Raw genomic sequence first — 19,772 nt, 5'->3', positions numbered from 1 at the left:
GTTTTGACTTGGAATTCATCTATTTTCCTGAATTCCCAACCTTAGAACACAGAAATGTACATTACCAATCAATACTCACAGCTGCACAGTAGGAGTTGGAGGTGTCACACAAGCCGACCTGACAGTGTAAGTAAATCTGACTGAATCCTGCCAGGAATTTAAACACTTGAAGTGAAAAGCGACCTTTAAGGGACACTCCATTTTCCGCCATGGAGAGTGTTGGGTCATTCTTGTTGGGACATCTAAAAGTGATATCATCAGACAAGGATCAGAATATTTTCAGCAATATCAATCTATAAAGGTGAGTTATTTCCATTCATTAATATTCTCTTTCCTGTAGCAGTTTTCCTGATCTGAAAGGTCATTTTGGTTTTTTTTTCCACCATTGATTAGATTCCGACACCAATGCCTGACAGGTAAATTCTAGAATCAGTTTGGTGAGCAAACAGGAGGCCCATTCATTATGTAAAAAAGATCAAATCATTTCCAACCTGTCCTTTCCCTTTTTTATTACCTTGAGTTTTAGACACAAATGCAAAAAAACAACTTGAAAAAAGTAACAAGACTTTAACAAAATCATGCAGCCAGTGTTAACCACTTGCCCTCCGAAAGATTTATGACCGGGCCATTTTTTTATATACGGCACTGCGTTACTTTACATGACAATTGCGCGGTCATGCAAAGCTATACCCAAATAAAATTGATGTCATTTTGCCCACAAATAGAGCTTTCTTTTGGTATTCTTTGATCACCACTGCGCTTTTTTTTTTGTTGTTGTTTTTGCGTTATAATAAAAAAAAAAACACAGTTTAAAAAAATATATATTTTTAAAATTTCTGCTATAAAACATATCTAATAAAAAACATTGTTCTTAATAAATTTAGGCCAGAATGTATTCTGCTGCATAATTGTGGTAAAAAAATGCGAACAAGTGTATATTGATTGGTTTGCACAAAAGTTATAATGTCTACAAACTATGGGATATAGACTGGAATTTAATTTTTTTTTTTTCATACAAGTAATGGCAGCCAGTGTTAACCGCTTGCCCTCCGAAAGATTTATGACCGGCCATTTTTTATATACAGCACTGTGTTACTTTACATGACAATTGCGCGGTCATGCAAAGCTATACCCAAATAAAATTGATGTCATTTTGCCCACAAGTAGAGCTTTCTTTTAGTATTCTTTGATCACCACTGCGCTTTTTTTTTTTGCGTTCTAAACAAGAAAAGACAGTTTAAAAATATATATTTTTTAAAATTTCTGCGATAAAACATATCCAATAAAAACATTTAAAAAATCTAATTTCTTCATAAATTTAGGCCAGAATGTATTCTGCTACATAATTGTGGTAAAAAAATGCCAATAAGCGTATATTGATTGGTTTGCACAAAAGTTATGTCTACAAACTATGGGATATAGACTGGAATGTTTATTTGTAATTTTTTTATAATGGCAGTGATCAGTGACTTATAGAAGGACTGCGATATTGCATCAGACAATCGGACACTAACTGACACCTTGTGGGAACCAGTGACACGGATACAGTGATCAGTGCTGAAAAGATAGACTGACACTGTAGTAGTGACACCGGTGAGGAAGGTGCTAAACATCTAAGGCGATCAAAGAGTTAACTGTGTGCCTAGCTAGTGTTTCAGTGTAAACTGTGTGCTGCTTTTACTAAGGGAAGTGATTGATCTTATTCCCTGCTTTGCAAAGACACAGGATCCATCACATCCCCTCTGTCAGAACAGAGCTCTGCCTTGTTTACATTGGCAGAGCTCTGATCTATTTCTCCGCCCAATAATTGGCTGGTGCCAGTGGACATTCGCTGTACGGAACTCACAGATCAGTTTCTTCTGTGAGTATTCACAGCCAAAGTGGTACACCGGCGGCACTCGTGTGCGCCCCCTAGGCAGACGTGTGGAATCATGTACAGTCATGGCCGAAATTGTTGGCACCCTTGATATTTCTCCAGGAAATCATGTATTTCTCACGAAACGTATTGCATTAACACATGTTTTGCTATACACATGTTTATTCCCTTTGTGTGTATTGGGACAAAACAAAAAAAGGGAGGAAAGAAAGCAAATTCGACATAATGTCACACAAACCTCCAAAAATGGGCTGGACAAAAGTATTGGCACCCTTTCACAACTGCGGATAAATAAGAATGTTACAAGCATGTGATGCTCCTGTAAACTCACCTGGGGCAAGTAACAGGTGTGGGCAATATAGAAATCACACCTGAAAGCAGATAAAAAGGAGAGACGTTCACTTAACCTTTGCATTGTGTGTCTGTCTGTGCCACACTAAGCATGGACAACAGAAAGAGGAGACGAGAACTGTCTGAGGACCTGAGAACCAAAATTGTGGCAAAATATCAACAATCTCAAGGTTACAAGTCCATCTCCAGAGAACTAGATTTGCCTTTGTCCACAGTGCGCAACATTATCAAGAAGTTTGCAACCCATGGCACTGTAGCTAATCTCCCTGGTCGTGGACGGATGAGGAAAATTGATGAAAGATTGCAACGCAGAATAGTCCGGATGGTGGATAAGCAGCCCCAAACATGTTCCAAAGACATTCAAGCTGTCCTGCAGGCTCAGGGAGCATCAGTGTCAGCGCGAACTATCCGTCGACATTTAAATGAAATGAAACGCTATGGCAGGAGACCCAGGAGGACCCCACTGCTGACACAGAGACATAAAAAAGCAAGACTACAGTTTGCCAAAATGTACTTGAGTAAGCCAAAAGCCTTCTGGGAAAACGTCTTGTGGACAGATGAGACCAAGATAGAGCTTTTCGGTAAAGCACATCATTCTACTGTTTACCGAAAACGGAATGAGGCCTACAAAGAACAAAACACAGTACCTACGGTAAAATATGGTGGAGGTTCAATGATGTTTTGGGGTTGTTTTGCTGCCTCTGGCACTGGGTGCCTTGACTGTGTGCAAGGCATCATGAAATCTGAGGATTACCAAAGGATTTTGGGTCGCACTGTAGGGCCCAGTGTCAGAAAGCTGGGTTTGCGTCCAAGATCCTGGGTCTTCCAGCAGGACAATGACCCCAAACATACGTCAAAAAGCACTCAGAAATGGATGGCAAAAAAGCGCTGGAGAGTTCTGAAGTGGCCAGCAATGAGCCCAGATCTAAATCCCATTGAACACCTGTGGAGAGATCTTAAAATTGCTGTTGGGAAAAGGTGTCCTTCCAATAAGAGAGACCTGGAGCTGTTTGCAAAGGAAGAGTGGTCCAAAATTCCGGGTGAGAGGTGTCAGAAGCTTATTGATGGTTATAGGAAGCGACTGATTTCAGTTATGTTTTCCAAAGGGTGTGCAACCAAATATTAAGTTAAGGGTGCCAATACTTTTGTCCAGCCCATTTTTGGGGTTTTGTGTGACATTATGTCATATTTGCTTTTCTGCCTCTGTTTTATATTTGTTCCAATACATACAAAGGGAATAAACATGTGTATAGCAAAACATGTGTTAATGCAATACCTTTTTTGTGTGAAATACTTGATTTTCAGGAAAAATATCAAGGGTGCCAACAATTTCGGCCATGACTGTATATGTATGTGGTTTTGCACAGGAGGGCTGCTCTGTAGCAGTTTATCTGCTATAGGGCGATCCTTAAGTGGTTAAGGTGCCTCAATGCTCCTTTCTTGTACAAGTGTATTGCAGATCCTATTACCAGCCTATGTGTGTTACCATCACTTGCTCCAATTGTGGATCCTTTGTATTTGTGATGTATGTATCTTAAAACCCTTAATAAAAACCTATTGAACATTAAAGTACTTTAGATTTTAAGGATTTTGATTATCATCTTGTAAGGGATTGGCATACTTCCCCACCCATCACCCATGGGGGGTACAAAGCTGAATGTCTTCTGTTCTGGGTTTGTATCTGTTGTTTGTGAGTTTCTTTCTTTTCAACAATGTGTCCTCCTCCAAACTCTCACACAACATATAGAAGCCCAGCACCCCCGGCATTCAGCTCTGTACTCCCCATGGGTGAAGGATGGGTAAGCATGCCAGTCCCTTGCTAAGATTATCATAAAAATTCTTAAAAATCTACAGAGCTTTTTTAAATAGGTCTCCCCACTACCCACATCAGTTCCTTTTAAATCTTCCGTCTTATCCAGGCAGCTTTATATTCCTCATAATCTTTGATTAGACTTTGCCTTGTAGTGCCGCGAGTCAAATCTAAAGAACACATTTTGCAAACTCCAGTCAGATTGGAACTACTACTTTCATAAGTAAAGTTTGGTAACATTTCCCACCCGTACCTACACTCCACTGTTCCTTCACTGTCATTCTTCAACACTTCATCTACCCAATAGGAAAACCAACTGTTCCTCTGTATATTGTCACCCCAAGTATTGCTATCACATAAATCAAGTGAAGGGCAGGGAGAAGCATCCAACCATGTCCCCAATAAAATGACGGGGCTCCTGTGATCCTCATCACTCGGCTATATCTGAGGAATATGGGTTCTCCTGGGGTTTGTCCAATCCTGCAATGGAATATTCAGATTTTCCTACTTACAGATCTGATTGGGTGTTCTGTATTTATTTGGCAATGCTGGAAAAAGGATAAAATGACAAAGCTTACTATAGCTTGATACCAATAATATACAACACATGTAATGAACTTACTGGTTTATCAGGATATCATATCGGGGGCCGTAGGAGCTGTCGGCTGTTGGAGAGGCGTAGCAGTTTTTCATGATGAGCACAAATGGCGATGAAGCCGTGGCTCCAGTTACAATGACACCAACATATAGCATGGAGGAGGAGTCCAGCCACACCTCGGAGTCAGTATATGGGGTGGTGTAGCTGGAATCCTGGAACAGACCCATCGTGATTGTGAAATTTGCTGTTCCAGCGATGTTGATAGTGGCCCCGCTGTAACAGAATATAGTCATTATTACAATAACAAGAAGCAAAAAATACAAAAACATGATGTGTTCATTTTTAGTCTCAGATAGAAAAAGTTTCTTTGTTTTAGGAATTCTAAAGTAACTTTTGTGTATAACAGCAACATTCGACAAACATTTATTCCACTATCTAATAAATAAATAACTAAATAAATAAATAAAATCACATCCAACTTTCAGATTTGCAGCCAGACTGCCTTTATTCTATAAGGAGAATGCTTATAATGAAGATATTGAGGCTGATTTACTAAAGGAGTTGAGATATCTCACACAACAAATTGTGTGAATATTCACTTCTATTATTTAATTATGTGAAAATCAAAATCCCTTTTTAGTTTTTTCACATAATTGGATAAATTTTCATAAAATATTAATAAATGCACAGTACTATCGAATGTAAATGTTTACACAGGGGGGCTGTTTGTGCTGCAATTATTTGTGTATCTTTGTATACAAGATCCTATCTAGCTGGTAAGGGTCTTGGGTCATGACCAGAGCAGCCTACCACCCAGGTTACGTATAAGACCATATACACTATATTGCCAAAAGTATTGGGCCAGCACTCCCAATCATGTGATTCAGGTGTTCCCATCCCCTCCATATCATGTGATTCAGGTGTTCCAATCCCCTCCATATCATGTGATTCAGGTTTTCCAATCCCCTCCCAATCATGTGATTCAGGTGTTCCAATCCCCTCCATGGACACAGATGTATACAATCAAGCCCCTAGACATGCAGACTGCTTCTACAAACATTGGTGAAAGAATGGGTCGCTCTCAGGAGCTCAGTGACTCCAAGCGTGGTCCCGTGATAGGTGGCCACCTGTGCAATAAGTCCATCCGTGACATTTCCTGGCTACTAAATATTCCACCCCCAACTGTTAGTGGGATTATAACAAAGTGGAAGCAACTGGAACCAACAGCCACTCAGCCACCAAGTGGTAGGCCACGTCACATGACAGGGCGGGGTCAGCGCATGCTGAAGCGCACAGTGCGCAAAAGTCGCCAACTGTCTGCAGAGTCAATAGCTAAAGACCTCCAAACTTGGTGTGGCCTTCAGATGAGCCCAACAACAGTGCGTAGAGAACTTCATGGAATGGGTTTCCATGGCCGAGCAGCTGCATCCAAGCCTTACATCACTAAGTGCAATGCAAAGCGTTGGATGCCGTGGTGTAAAGCACACCGCCACTGGACTCTAGAGCAGTGGAGACATGTTCTCTGAACTGACAAATCACATTTCTCTGGCAATCCGATGGACATGTCTGGATTTGGCGGTTGCCAGGAGAACAGTACTTGCCTGACTGCATTGTGACAAGTGTAGTTTAGTCGAGGGGGATTATGGTGTGGGGTTGATTTTCAGGGGTTGGGCTTGGCCCCCTAGTTCCAGTGAAGGGAACTCTTAAGGCATCAGCATACCAACACATCTTAGACAATTTCACACTCCCAACTTTGTGGGAAAAGTTTGGGGATGGCCCCTTCCTGTTCCAACATGACTGTGTACCAGTGCATAAAACAAGGTCCATAAAGACATGGAGGAGCCAGTTTGGGGTGGAGGAACTTGACTGTCCTGCACAGAGTCCTGACCTCAACCCCATAGAACACCTTTGGGATGGATTAGAGCGGAGACTGTGAGCCAGGCCTCCTCCCCCGACATCAGTGCCTGACCTGACAAATGTGCTTCTGGAAGAATGGTCCAACCTTCCCATAGACACCCTCCTAAACCTTGTGGACGGCCTTCCCAGAAGACTTGAAGCTGTTATAGCTGCAAAGGGCGGGGCCAACTCAATATTGAACCCTACGGACTAATACTGGGAGGCCATTAAAGTTTATGTGCGTGGAAAGTCATGTCCAAATAGTTTTGGCAATATAGTGTGTATGCTGAACATTATAGGTCTTTGTAGAGCCCCTTCATTCCTCAGCTCCTCTTTCACATGACTGTGGAGGATAAACCAGAAGGAAATGAATATGGTCTGTATCAGAAGAGGACAAGGTTAGGCAGTTATTGAACGTTTAATAGTCAGGGCTTAAAGTTGAACAAATAATTTATAATTTATACATAGAGGATTAAAGGCAAACCATTTAAAAGCATATTTGATGTATAAAATAGAACCTGATGTATAAATCATCAAAGAAATACATTTCTACAGGACTGGACACCAATTAGTTCAGCAGGGTACTTGGTCCATGCCAGGACATACACTGTGCTTGTCATAGATAAGCATGGAGAAAATGGAAGTTCATCACCGACACACTTTGGAATAAAATAGTTACAGACTTTAATTTTTATCTATCAAGTCAATAAAAGAATCCAAAATATAAAAAGATTAACGTGTTTTTGCCCCTTCCGGGCCTTAGTTGTAATAATTATTATGACTAAGGCCCGGAAGGGGCAGACACACGTTAATCTTTTTATATTATGGATTTTTTTATTGACTTGATGGATATCAAATAAAGTCTGTAACTGTTTTAGTCCAAACTGTGTTGGTGCCGGACTTCCATTTTCTCCATTCAGCACTACACCTGTATCTAGGAAAGGTACCAAGGAAAGTGACTCACGCTACGTAGCTGCTGATAGCGGTTAGAAGGTTGATCTCCATGTCTGATGGATAAGAGCAATGGAAGTCAATGGGGTACTCATCTCTTACAATCACTCCGTCAGATTTTGGTGTTAGGTATACGGTGTTTGTATATGTGATATCAGTTCCATCGTTCTGAAAATAACATTTACAGTAAAAGTTAAAGAATTAAACAACAATTCCAGGCAAAAATATATATGAGTTATTGTATGTTATTGTCATGTAGTTACGTTTCCAGCTCATTTCCTCTGCAGTCTGACGCACGCTGTGAGCTGCCATTTTAATCAAAGCAAGGCAACAAAATGAGTCAAAACACCAATAAAGTGACCAATGATTGGTTTACTGATCGCTCTCTGTCTGTCCCTGTTGTATCCTCCACCATAGAGATCATCCAACACCTGGACTGAGTCACTTTTTACTGCTCATTCGGGCCTCCTGTTCTTCAAGGGGGAATCCAGGGCTCAGTTACATTGTTACAGCTGCTGACCCTGATCTGTTCTACACATTTGTGATTTACAAATCATTTTATTGATTCTGATTGGAAAGCCGACAAGTCTGCTAGAAGATACTCAGCATCAAACCTTCTCACCGTGCATTCAGATCCATCAATTGAGGATTTTCACCAGTATGTAGCCTTTGATTGGACAGAGAATGGGAAGGAGGGATGATGGGTAGGTGAATATCCCGGGGTTTACTTTATTTATCTAAATCCCCCCTTAGTGGTTTTCTGCTGTCAGATCACTACAGGAAGTCTGCTGTATATTTGAAATATATCAGGCAAATTTTTTACTTTTATTAAATTCTGTTCATATTGTCAGGTGAAATACAGATAAGATAATGTATGATTCAATATCCAATGCATTAAAATGATTTAATTACATCATTCATAATCATGAGGCCATTAAAAAAGTAACATAAAAGTAGCATACCCATTCATGTACTTAGTGTGAATAGTAACAGGTCCATTCCATGTCCTCATGTCACTTTCTCAAGTCCATTGGTAAAGAAGTCCAGTGAAAAAAAAAATATGAACTGACTTCTGTATGAATGATCTGTATATTGAACACAACTTATTGAATGCACTTAGAGAAGGTGATATAATGATATGGTGATGACCAAAACTGGACATTTGTTTATAAAGATCAAAGGCCCATTCACTGGTAATGGGGAGCGGGAAGCCTTGGATTAAATAAATGGGGACAATGGTAATGCAAAGATTTCATGAATACAACATCAGATAACATGGCAGTAGATTCTACGTACCCCAATGAATCCCCCACATCTACCATCTGATGGCCGTGTGATGAAAGTGATGTAACTTTTATCACTTCTTTCAATGATTCCTCGACAGTAATTGTCGTTCAGATGAAAGGCTGAGGTGTTGTATCCCCACTGCTCCAGGAGACATTTGCTGAACCTCACTTCTATGTTCTCCAGGCCACAGGTGACTTGTGGTTTACGATCATCTACAAATGTAGAATGAAAACCCATATTGATATACAGGATATTGTAAATATAATATACTGGAAGGTCTTCTTTGTCATCCACCTGACTCATCTGCCTCACTCACAATGGATTGCTTAAAGCATAAGTTCACCTTTAGGAACATGTTACAACCGTTTTGATGGTGGAACAAGTTCCCACTCCTGCGGCCTCTCCCTGATCCACACCCTCCCTGGGACAGCAAGCCAAGATCTTGTCCCCGCACTCGCTGTCACCATTTGAAAAAAAAAATAACACAGCCATGTGGAGCTCCACCCACCAAGCTGCTTCATTCATTCATAGAGTTCTGTGAGTGGAAGAACTACAACTACTGTCAACTGTTATTCCTGATGGCTTGTAATTCTCAATGAACTACTCTGGAGCTGGTGAGCACTCTAGGTAGTTCATTGATCCTTCCTGTCACTCAGTTCCTGCCCGCCAGTATGATGTATGGGCAGACAGTATAGTGGGAGAGTCTGCAGGATCCAGGCATTGCACCCACAATCTGATCATCACGGTTGCAATGCCTTACAGGCTGAAATGTGAAAAAAAAATACATGTACATGTTTTTTACCTGCAAATGTGTTGACTACATTTAGTAACTGAATGAATGGAGTGTTGGGTTTGTATTTCTTTAAAAAGACCCTTTGACTGTACACTGAAGTGAAGGGCAGAAACGTATTGACTCCCCTATTCTAGCAGGAAAGTAACATGTGGAACACCTTTTTGCAAATCCATCCTCCTAGGATACCAGTACTGCAAATGGTCTCCAATAACACAAAAACTGTTTTGTTTTTTGTTTTTTTTAAATGAGATGGCTACTTTATATGAAGATTTCCTCTAGAAGAACCTTCTCAGAGCTGAAAGACATGCAGGCAGGGCTATTCAGCCATGGCCATAGTATCCGCTATCTTTGGGTGGAGGGGACATGCACATTCCCAATTTTTAATTCATAACTCTATCAATCTGAAAAGTGGAAACATCAAGTTTTTAAATTAAACTGAACCTGGTAACAATGCTGCTAGAGTGCAGGCAGAGGACATGGAAGAACATGTGTTATACCTCAAACTGGACTCAACACCCTGGATTTATGGAGGATCTGCCCAAGCCACCACTAAGCTCCGACCCCTCCTAATACTATGCCCCACCCCTTATTATTCAAGTTTAAAAGGACACAGCCTTTATTGGCTAATAAGAATTTGGCATTTAGAAGAAGAATGGCCGGGGGAGTGGCTTAGAACAAAGAAGGGACATGAATCAGTGCTGATTTGGACAGAAAGCGATGTTCTCAGTACAGCCTGAACCTGGAATCTAATGGGCTCACCAAAGACACAGAAACTGATAGAAGAAAGGAGATGGAACTTTTACAATATTAGACCATTATAAGTCAGAACATGTTTATTTTAAAACAGCATTTTTAAAATTATTTGTCAAAATCAGGAAGTGTGTCTAATCATCCTACCAAAGACACCAGACTAGTACAGGCTACTATGTAGTTTTCTTCCATAATCTGTTACATTTTATTGCACTTATCAAATATCAGTATCTTTAAAGGATGTGTTCACCTTTGGGAACGTATTTCATGTTCCACCAGCTATTGTTCCCATAGCCACAGCCGCTGCCCTCCGCCCCCCTCCCTTCGACAGATAATACGGGGAGATGTTCCCCCATACTATCTCTCAGATTTGACAACAGAGTGGTGATGTGGGGCTCTGCCCACACGTCATTCATCCACAGACTTCCATGAATGAATGAACTACAAGTCCCAACAGCCTTAGTGGCTGTGTGCTTGTAGTGCTCACTGAACGACCACGGCGCTGTGGAGCTCTATGGTAGTTCATTGATTTGTCCTGTCAGTATATCTTCTTTCTCGTACATCCCATACACCGTGTACACCCCGCGCACCCCGTACATCCCGTACTCCCCGTATTCCTGTACTCCCCGTACACCCCCTACATCCTGTACACCCCATACACCCTATACACCCTTTACACCCCTTACATCATGTAAACCCGTACACCCCATACACCCCATACATCTCATACATCCCATACACCCCGTACATCCCGTATACCCCATACACCCCATACATCCTGTATACCCCATACACCCCATACATCCCATACACCCCGTACATCCCGTATACCCCATACACCCCATACATCCCATACACCATGTACACCCCGCACACCCCGTACATCCCTTACACCCCCTAATCCTGTACTCCCCGTACACCCCCTACATCCTGTACATTCTGTACACTCCATACACCCTATACACCCCTTACATCATGTAAACCCATACACCCCATATACCTCATACACCCCATATATCCCGTACACCCCATACATCCCATACACCCCGTACATCCCATACACCCCATACACCCCATACATCCCATACACCCCATACATTCCTTACACCCCGTAATCCTGTACTCACCGTACACCCCCTAGATCCTGTACATTCTGTACACCCCATACACTCTATACACCCCTTACATCATGTAAACCCGTATACCCCATACACCCCGTACATCCCATATACCCCATACACCCCATACATCCTATACACCCCGTACATCCCATACACCCCATACATCCCATACATTCCATACACCCCGTACATCCCATACACCCCATACATCCCTTACACCCCATAATCCTGTACTCCCCGTACACCCCCTAGATCTTGTACATTCTGTACACCCCATACACTCTATACACCCCTTACATCATGTAAACCCGTATACCCCATACACCCCGTACATCCCATATACCCCATACACCCCATACATCCTATAAACCCCATACATCCTATACACCCCGTACATCCCATACACCCCATACACCCCATACATCCCATACACCCCGTACATCCCATATATCTCGTACATCCCATGCACCCCATACATCCCATATACCCCGTACACCCCATACATCCCATACACCCCGTATATCCCATACACCCCGTACATCCCATACACCCCGTACATCCCATACACCCCGTACATCCCATACACCCCGTACATCCCATACATCCCATATACCCCATACACCCCGTACATCCCATACACCCCGTACATCCCATACATCTCGTACATCCCATGCACCCCATACATCCCATATACCCCATACACCCCATACATCCCATACACCCCGTATATCCCATACATCTCATACACCCCGTACATCCTGTATACCCCATACACCCCATACATCCCATACACCCCATACATCCCATACACCCCATACATCCCATACATCCCATACACCCCGTACATCCCATACACCCCATACATCCCATACACCCCGTACATCCCATACACCCCATACATCCCATACATCTCGTATACCCCATACACCCCATACACCCCGTACATCCCATACACCCCGTACATCCCGTACATCCCACACATCCCATACAGCCCATACATCCCATACACACCATACATCCTATACATCCCATACACCCCATACAGCCCGTACATCCTGTACAGCCAAGCAGATATTCTGACAGGTCTGCAGGAGACCTGCATTGCATCAGTGATCTACTGATCGCTGGTACAATGCTTTCCAGGCTCTTGTAGACAAAAATAATAAATGCACATTTTTTACCTGCAAAAAATGTGTGTTTAATATTTTTGTCTAAAAAGGTGATCCTTTAAAGTTGAATGATAACCTATTTGTAAATAAAATTTAGCACGTATCAATATAAGTGATTCAAAAAGAATGTAAACTTAAAGTGTTCAGAAAAAATGTAACCATTGCAATATCAAACAACATGAAGCAATGATTAAAATAGTGAATAAAAAAAGCACACAGTGAAACAATCTTAAGTGAATTCTTCACTTGAATGAACAATGGTGTCTCGATCCTTTAAATCCACCACCAAGATCATGTGCAACACCACAAGTGTCCTTTAACCAGGACCACTAGGAACTCACCAGATATTAAGCTGCAGTTATCCATACAGCTAATCACACATATATACAGATGATGACTTCACTCCTCCAAAGTAACCAAAATGCAATCTTCCTCCACAGTAGGGATTACTCCAAGCATTCTAAGGCACTACATGTGAAGAGCCACTCATAACCACAAAGAGAAAGCTTGTATAGTGTAGTATTTTACCAAAAAAGGGCAATAAAGCTCACTTTAAATAAAAACTAATCTAAATCACACAATATTCCAATTCAGCAGTGATAAAACTACAATAGTTTTGCTCCAGTAGCAATCAAACAATAAAAATTGCTCAACAAACATTTACAAAGATGTCTGTCAGTTCCAGAAGCAAAAGCAGTGGCATGACGTCGGCACATAGTTCTGTCCCAATGTGTTCCGTGTGAAGGAACATCCTCAGGGGATTTCCACATAGTACCTTACAATGCTTGGGGTGATCCCTACTGTGGAGGGAGATTGTGTTTTGTCTACTTTGGAAGAGTGAAGTCCTCATCTCTGTATATGTGTGATTGGCTGCATGGATAACTGCAGCTTAATATCTGGTGAGCTCCTTTCTTTCTTTCCTTTAAATAGAAATCCTCATGTTTTATAACCTACCTTCTAGATTTCCTTGTTGTATTCCATCTTTACAGTAACAGCCAGGAACTCCGCCCACAATTCTACATTCCTCATCCGGAGCGCAGTCCACCCCTGAGCAGCTATATTTGGATTCTAGAAATGAAGGAACACAAAGAATGTTTTATAAACTGAAGAAAAGACAGCACATAAGTATCACTCACACATACTGTATATATAGATAGATACAGTATATTGTTTTACACATGAAGACAACACACTGAATGATGCTTTGTGTCAGTACTTACCTGTACAATAGGCGAAGTTGCAGCTTGGTGGACTCTGTAGCTTATACACATAAAATCCTCCCGGACACATTTTCACAGAAATATTGAAAGGTTCTGTGCAGCATCCATCATACGCGTTGGAACAAGCTACACGATTAACAACGCCGTCACTGCTTGTAGGGTGGGAGCCGTTCATCCAAATGGGGACAACAGTACCACAGCTAAATTGTGGTATGCAGTGCTCAGGGATTTGCTGGTCATATTCTCCTTTAAACCGATACCAGCCAGACAGGCCATTGTCACAATTATACCAGTTATACCAGTAATACCAGTAATTACTATAATCATATGTATTAGAAGTGCTGCGCCAGGGATCATTAAGTTCGGTGTAGCTGGAGCAAGGTTCAATACAGGAATATGATCCACTGTACTTAACACAGTCTTCATTAGATTGACATGGTGATCCTTGTTGACATTCATTGACTTCACAGTGTCTTCCATCTCCATAATATCCATAGGAACAAGCACAGGTGTAATATCCATAATAATAATTTGTACATATAGCTACTGGATCACAGTCATTCAGAGATCTGTCCGCACACTCATCAATATCAACACAGCCAACTCCTTCTTTATATTCAAATCCAGAGTAACAGTTACAGGTGTAAGATCCAACAGTGTTCACACAGGAACTGCTACCATAATAATAACAATTGTTGGTGTAATAATCCAGACATTCATCTATATCAGTACAAGATGTTCCGTCTCCAGCAAATCCCTCTTTACATGTGCACTCCCCGTATCCTCCAAATTCTGAACAAGTGGCATCTGGGTGGCAATCAGAATCAGAACAAGTTCCTAGAAAAGTGAAAAAAAGTGTTTTCTTGGGTAGGTGGGTTTAAACAAAATAAAAAATAAAACAAATAAACAAAAAAATATATGTAATGGTATATATACACAATCCTACATCCACTGTTGAAACAGAGAAAGGCAAAAAACCCTCAAAAAAGCATGAATCAATTTGCTCCTGCAGGGGAAAAATGCCTTTGTCATCCGCCAATAGGAAATCAGACATACCCTGGATCAAATTTACCCATAAATATGTTAAATGCTAAAATGTTAAAATCAAAAACATGTAATGAACTCAACAGCCAATGTGTTTCTAGGGCCTCAGCCCACCCCCATCATCAGGACTTGAGAGAATGGCTTTTGGAGGACTTGAGCATGAAATAGGATCAGGATTATTATTATACAGTATTTATAAAGCACCAATAGTTGGCTCAGCGCTGTACATTATAAAGGGGGACAGAACAATACCAATACAATGCAAAACATGAGGGGATTGAGGGCCCTGCTGCTTGGAACTTACAATCTAGGAGGGAGGGGATGGTGGTACAGGAGGAGATAGCTGTGGGGGATGCAGTGGTAGGAAGAGTGGAGGAGGTTGGCAAGTTAGCAGGGGGTGGGGTAGGCTTCCCTGAAGAGATGGGTTTTCAGGGTGCGCCTAAAAGAGAGGAGAGTAGGTGATAATCTGATGGGTTGGGGCAGGGAGTTCCAGAGGATGGGTGACACCCTGGAGAAGTCCTGGAGGCGGGCATGGGAGGAGGAGACCTGGGAACTAGAGAGAAGGAGGTCTTGTGAGGAGCGGAGTGTGTGTGTTGGGCGGTACTTGGATATTAGGTTGGTGATGTAGTTCGGGGCAGTATGGTGGACGACTTTGTACGTCAGTGTTAGGATTTTGAATTTGATCCGTTGCGCAATCGTAAGCCAGTGGAGGGATTGGCAGAGGGGGGTGGAGGACACTGAGTGGAGGCCAGTGGAGGGATTGGCAGAGGGGGGTGGAGGGCAGTGGAGGGATTGGCAGAGGGGGGTGGCGGAGACGGAGCGGTTGGAAAGGTGAATGAGTCTGGCAGCCGTATTCAGGATGGACTGAAGCGGGGATAGCCAGCGGCGAAGCAGGCCAGTGAGGAGGGAGTTGCAGTAGTCGAGTCGTGATATGATGAGGGAGTGGATGAGCTGTTTAGTGGTTTCTGGGGTTAGGAACGTGCGGATTTTGACGATGTTGCGGAGGTGGAGTCTGCATGTTGCGGAGGTGGAGTCTGCATGTTGCAAAGGTGGAGTCTGCACAAGTTTGTTAAAGATTGGACTTGGGGCTGGAAGGATAGGTTGGAGTCCAGAATGACACCAAGTACTCTGGCCTACAGGGCGGGTTTGATGGTGGCGTTGTTGTTCAGTTTAAGGAAGTGGAGCGACATCCAGTCAGATATGTCGCTCAGTAGGTGTGTGATTCGGGTGGAGACCGAGGGGGTGAGGTGGGGGTTGAGAGATAGATTTGTGTGTCGTCGGCATATAGGTGGTAGTTGAAGCCGTGAGAGTGTATGAGTTGGCCAAGGGAGGAGGTGTTGATGGAGAAGAGAAGGGGCCCGAGGACAGAGCCTTGAGGGACCCCAACAGAGAGGGGGAGTGAGGGGGAGGTGGTAGCATTATAGGTAATACTGAAAGAGCGTTGTGACAGGTAGGATGAGAGCCAGGAGAGAGCAGAATCTCTGAGGCCCAGGGAGTGTAGTTTTTTTTTGAGGAGGGGGTGGTGGACTGTGTCGAAGGCCGCAGAGAGGTCAAGGAGTAGGAGCACTGAATAGTGGCCATTAGCTTTGGCGGTTAGCAGGTCGTTGGAGAGTTTGAGTAAGGCAGTTTCGGTGGAGTGTAGGGGATGGAAGCCGGACTGTAGGAGATCGAGGAGGTTGTTGTCATTGAGGTGAGAGCTTAGGCGGGTGTAGACGAGGCGCTCGAGGAGTTTAGATGTAAATGGGAGCAGGGAGATGGGTCTGAGGTTGTTCGGGTCATTGAGGTCCAGGGAGGGCTTTTTAAGTATGGGGGTGATGTGTACATGTTTCAGAGGGGAGGGGAAAGTGCCAGAGGAGAGGGAGAGATTAAATATGTGGGTGAGGGAGCGTAGGATGGAGGGGGAGGGAGGTCGTAGGAGTTGTGAGGGGATAGGGTTGAGGGGGTAGGTGGTGAGGCGGGCATCAGAGAGGATCTTGGAGACTTCCTCGATAGTAGTAAGGTCAAAGGTGTGAGGTGTTGGGAGGGCTTCAGTATGAGGAATGTATGATGGGGTGGAAGTGGAGGTCAGAGCAGTGGTGGGGCCGTGGGAGATAGGTGACGAGGGGGTAGCTGAGTGAGGGGGAACGGGGTTGGAGGGAGTTTGAGCAGCGACGAAGTCCCTGCGGGTTATGTCGAGGGGGAGGGAGGATGAGGGGGTAGCTGTGTGAGTGGGAACGGGTTGAGAGGGAGTGTGAGTTGCGGCAATGTCCTTGCGAATTGTGTAAATCTTGTTTTTGAAGTGATTGGCAATATCAAGGGCGGTGAGTGAGGTGCTGGGTGGAGGTGGGGGTGGCGAGAGTAGAGAGTTGAAGCTGGAGAAGAGTCGGCGAGGATTGGAGGAGAGGGCCTTGATGAGGGTCAGGAAGTAGGCTTGTTTGGCTGCGTGGAGGGAGGAGGTGTAGGTGTGGAAGGCAGATTTGTAGCGGGTGAAGGCTTGTTGGGATTTGGTTTTGCGCCATAGTCGCTCCAGGGCACGACTTTGTCGTTTGAGGGTTTTGGTGTGATCAGTCTGCCAGGGCTGGAGCGGTCGGGGTCTGATGTTGCGTGTGGTTAAAGGAACTAGTGAGTCAAGGGCTGTTGACAGCGCGTTGTTGTAGGCGGTCATAGCCAAGTCAGGGCAGGACAGGGGGAGGATGCTGTCGTGGAGTTGATCAGCTGCAGAGTGGAGGGGGGCAGGGTTAAGGTTGCAAAGGTTACGGCTGGTAGTAGTGTTACATTTGGAGGGGTAGGCGTTGGAGGACAAGGAGATAGAGAAGGTAATTAGGTTGTGGTCAGAGAGAGGGAAGGGGGTGTTAGTGAGGTTGTGGGGAGCACAGCGGTTGGAGAAGACAAGATCTAGGATATTACCGTCGGAGTGGGTGGTGGATTGTATGCACTGTGCAAGTGCAAAGGAGGAGGTTAAGCGGAGGAGATGGGATGTGTCCGGGTTGTCGAGGTTGACAGGGATGTTGAAATCCCCAAGGATGACGGTGGGTAGCTCAGAGGAGAGGAAGAAGGGTAGCCAGGAGGAAAAGTCATCCAGGAAGCGGGGTATGGATCCAGGAGGCCGGTATATCACAGCAATCTTCAGGGGGGTTGGGGAGAATAGTCAGACGCAATGGGTCTCGAAGGAGGAGAAGGATAGGGAGGGGGGGTTTGGGAGGACTCGGAAGGTGATCTGCGGTGACAGGAGCAGACCAACCCCACCACCTTTACGACCGTGGGCCTGGGTGAGTGGGTCCAGGTGAGACCTCCATAGGAGAGTGCAGCAGGGGAGGTAGAGTCAGTGGGCTGGATCCAGGTTTCTGTGATCGCTAGGAGCTTGAGGGAGCGGGAAACAAATAGGTCATGGATGGCGGTAAGCTTGTTGCACACCGATCGGGCGTTCAGGAATGCACATGAAAATGGGGGGGGATTTAAGGGAGCAGGGGGACAGATACTAAGTTGCGGGGGTTACGGCAGGACGTGGAGGGTGTTGTGTGGGTGAGGGAGGTGGTGGAGGGCCAGGATTCGGAGAGATGTCCCCCCCCGCGGTTAGGAGGAGGAGAAGGGTGAGAAAGGTGGCATGGGAGCGGGATGTGCAGGAGCGTGAGAAACTACTAGTGGAGGTGTTCGGGTCAGTGGGAGAGTGGAGTAGGTGGTGGGTGCCGTAGAGGGGTGAAGGAAGCAGTGAGGACACAATATACAATTGTTTGGGAAGAGCAGAGGGATATAGTGAATGGATTTTGGGAACGGAGGAGAGGAAAATGAGAAGGAGGAGCGGAAGAGGCATTTTGGGAGGTGCCCGGGAGGGCGGATAGGAGTGGTGGGAGGCTTAGTTATCGATAGTCCAGCGGGCAGAGGCGTATCTTGTCGATATGTCTTCTGGTGGCTGGAGTTTAGGACAGAAGGGGGAGGGGATCAGGTTTGGATGGACGGTTTCCAGGGGCGCTTGAGTGGTGAAAGTCTGGGGTGCAGAGGAGTCTCTCGTTGTGGTGGCTTTCAACAAAGGTTCAAGTCTTTAGGTCAAGTTGAACCGGGGGTTGGTATGAGTGGAGGTGCTGAAGGCCCAGCGTCTGGAGGTGGAGTGGGCTAGGTGTTGGTAGGCGCAGTAGGGCCCGGCGTCAGTGGGTGTTGTGGGCCAGTGCATGTGGATGCTGCGGGCCAGCGACTGAGGGTGCTAAGAGGCCCGGCGTCAGTGGGTGCAGGAGGCTGCGCGGCAGGCTCGCCTCCGCCGGATTGGACGGGGCTCGGGGCTGTGCGGTGACAGGGGAACAGCTGTGTGATACACAGTGGGGAGCAATGAAGCAGATCTGGTAGTGGTGGTTTGCCCTCTTGGTGCCGGTGGGGGTGGTTGCTGCTTCTCTTCTCACTGTGGCAGCTGTAGGTAGGGGAGGCGGGGGTGGTAGCTCCCCTTCTCACTGGTGCGGACGGTGGCGTCCTGGTTCGGGCGTTGGGCAGTAGCGAGGCTTAGAGGCAGCAGTAGGCCGCAGGGGACAGGGCGCCCAGTACTCCTCCTGGCCAATGGCAGGACCTCGGGAGCGGCTGACGAGGGTACCGAAGGGGGCGGTGTCCCCTCAGGAGCGAAGATATCCCCAGAGGTTAAGAGAAGAAGAAGGGTGAAGAAAGTAACATGGGAGACACGAGTGCACATGCCTTCCAGTCCTGGTGTTTGGGTCAGCAGGAGGAGATGAGAGCAGTAGTAGGGAGATGATAGCAATGAGGGGCAGATGTACAAGTTTTGGGGTGGAGCAGAGGGGTAAAGAAATGAGATTTGGGAACAGAGGATAGTAATATGGAAAGGAGAAGAGGGGACATATTATAAAGGTACACGGAGTGGGACTCAGGCATGTAAGAGAGGTTTCCCAGGGTGTTTGCTTGCAGTCTGTCCAGCGTGCAGTAGAGTTTC

General features: G+C 44.8%; 1 protein-coding gene across 2 annotated transcripts in view; it reads right to left on the bottom strand.

Annotated features, from left to right (window-relative positions):
• The window catches only part of LOC149470720 (uromodulin-like), a 68,694-nt gene that overhangs the window by 12,037 nt on the left and 36,885 nt on the right, over window positions 1–19,772 (bottom strand). For both annotated transcript variants that reach the window (XM_089661711.1, XM_089661706.1), the window contains 6 exons: window positions 13,823–14,659; window positions 13,557–13,670; window positions 8,779–8,981; window positions 7,496–7,650; window positions 4,660–4,908; window positions 80–242 (listed from right to left, as the gene is read on the bottom strand). In XM_089661711.1, coding sequence (XP_089517837.1) covers window positions 80–242; window positions 4,660–4,908; window positions 7,496–7,650; window positions 8,779–8,981; window positions 13,557–13,670; window positions 13,823–14,659 — 1,721 coding nt within the window. The remainder of the gene's footprint in view (window positions 1–79; window positions 243–4,659; window positions 4,909–7,495; window positions 7,651–8,778; window positions 8,982–13,556; window positions 13,671–13,822; window positions 14,660–19,772) is intronic.

Source organism: Staurois parvus, unplaced genomic scaffold (assembly GCF_062004578.1).
Source record: "Staurois parvus isolate SC_StPar_1 unplaced genomic scaffold, SC_StPar_1.0 ptg000034l, whole genome shotgun sequence".
NCBI classification, from domain to species: domain Eukaryota; kingdom Metazoa; phylum Chordata; class Amphibia; order Anura; family Ranidae; genus Staurois; species Staurois parvus.
This window is presented reverse-complemented; position numbering and strand designations above follow the sequence as displayed.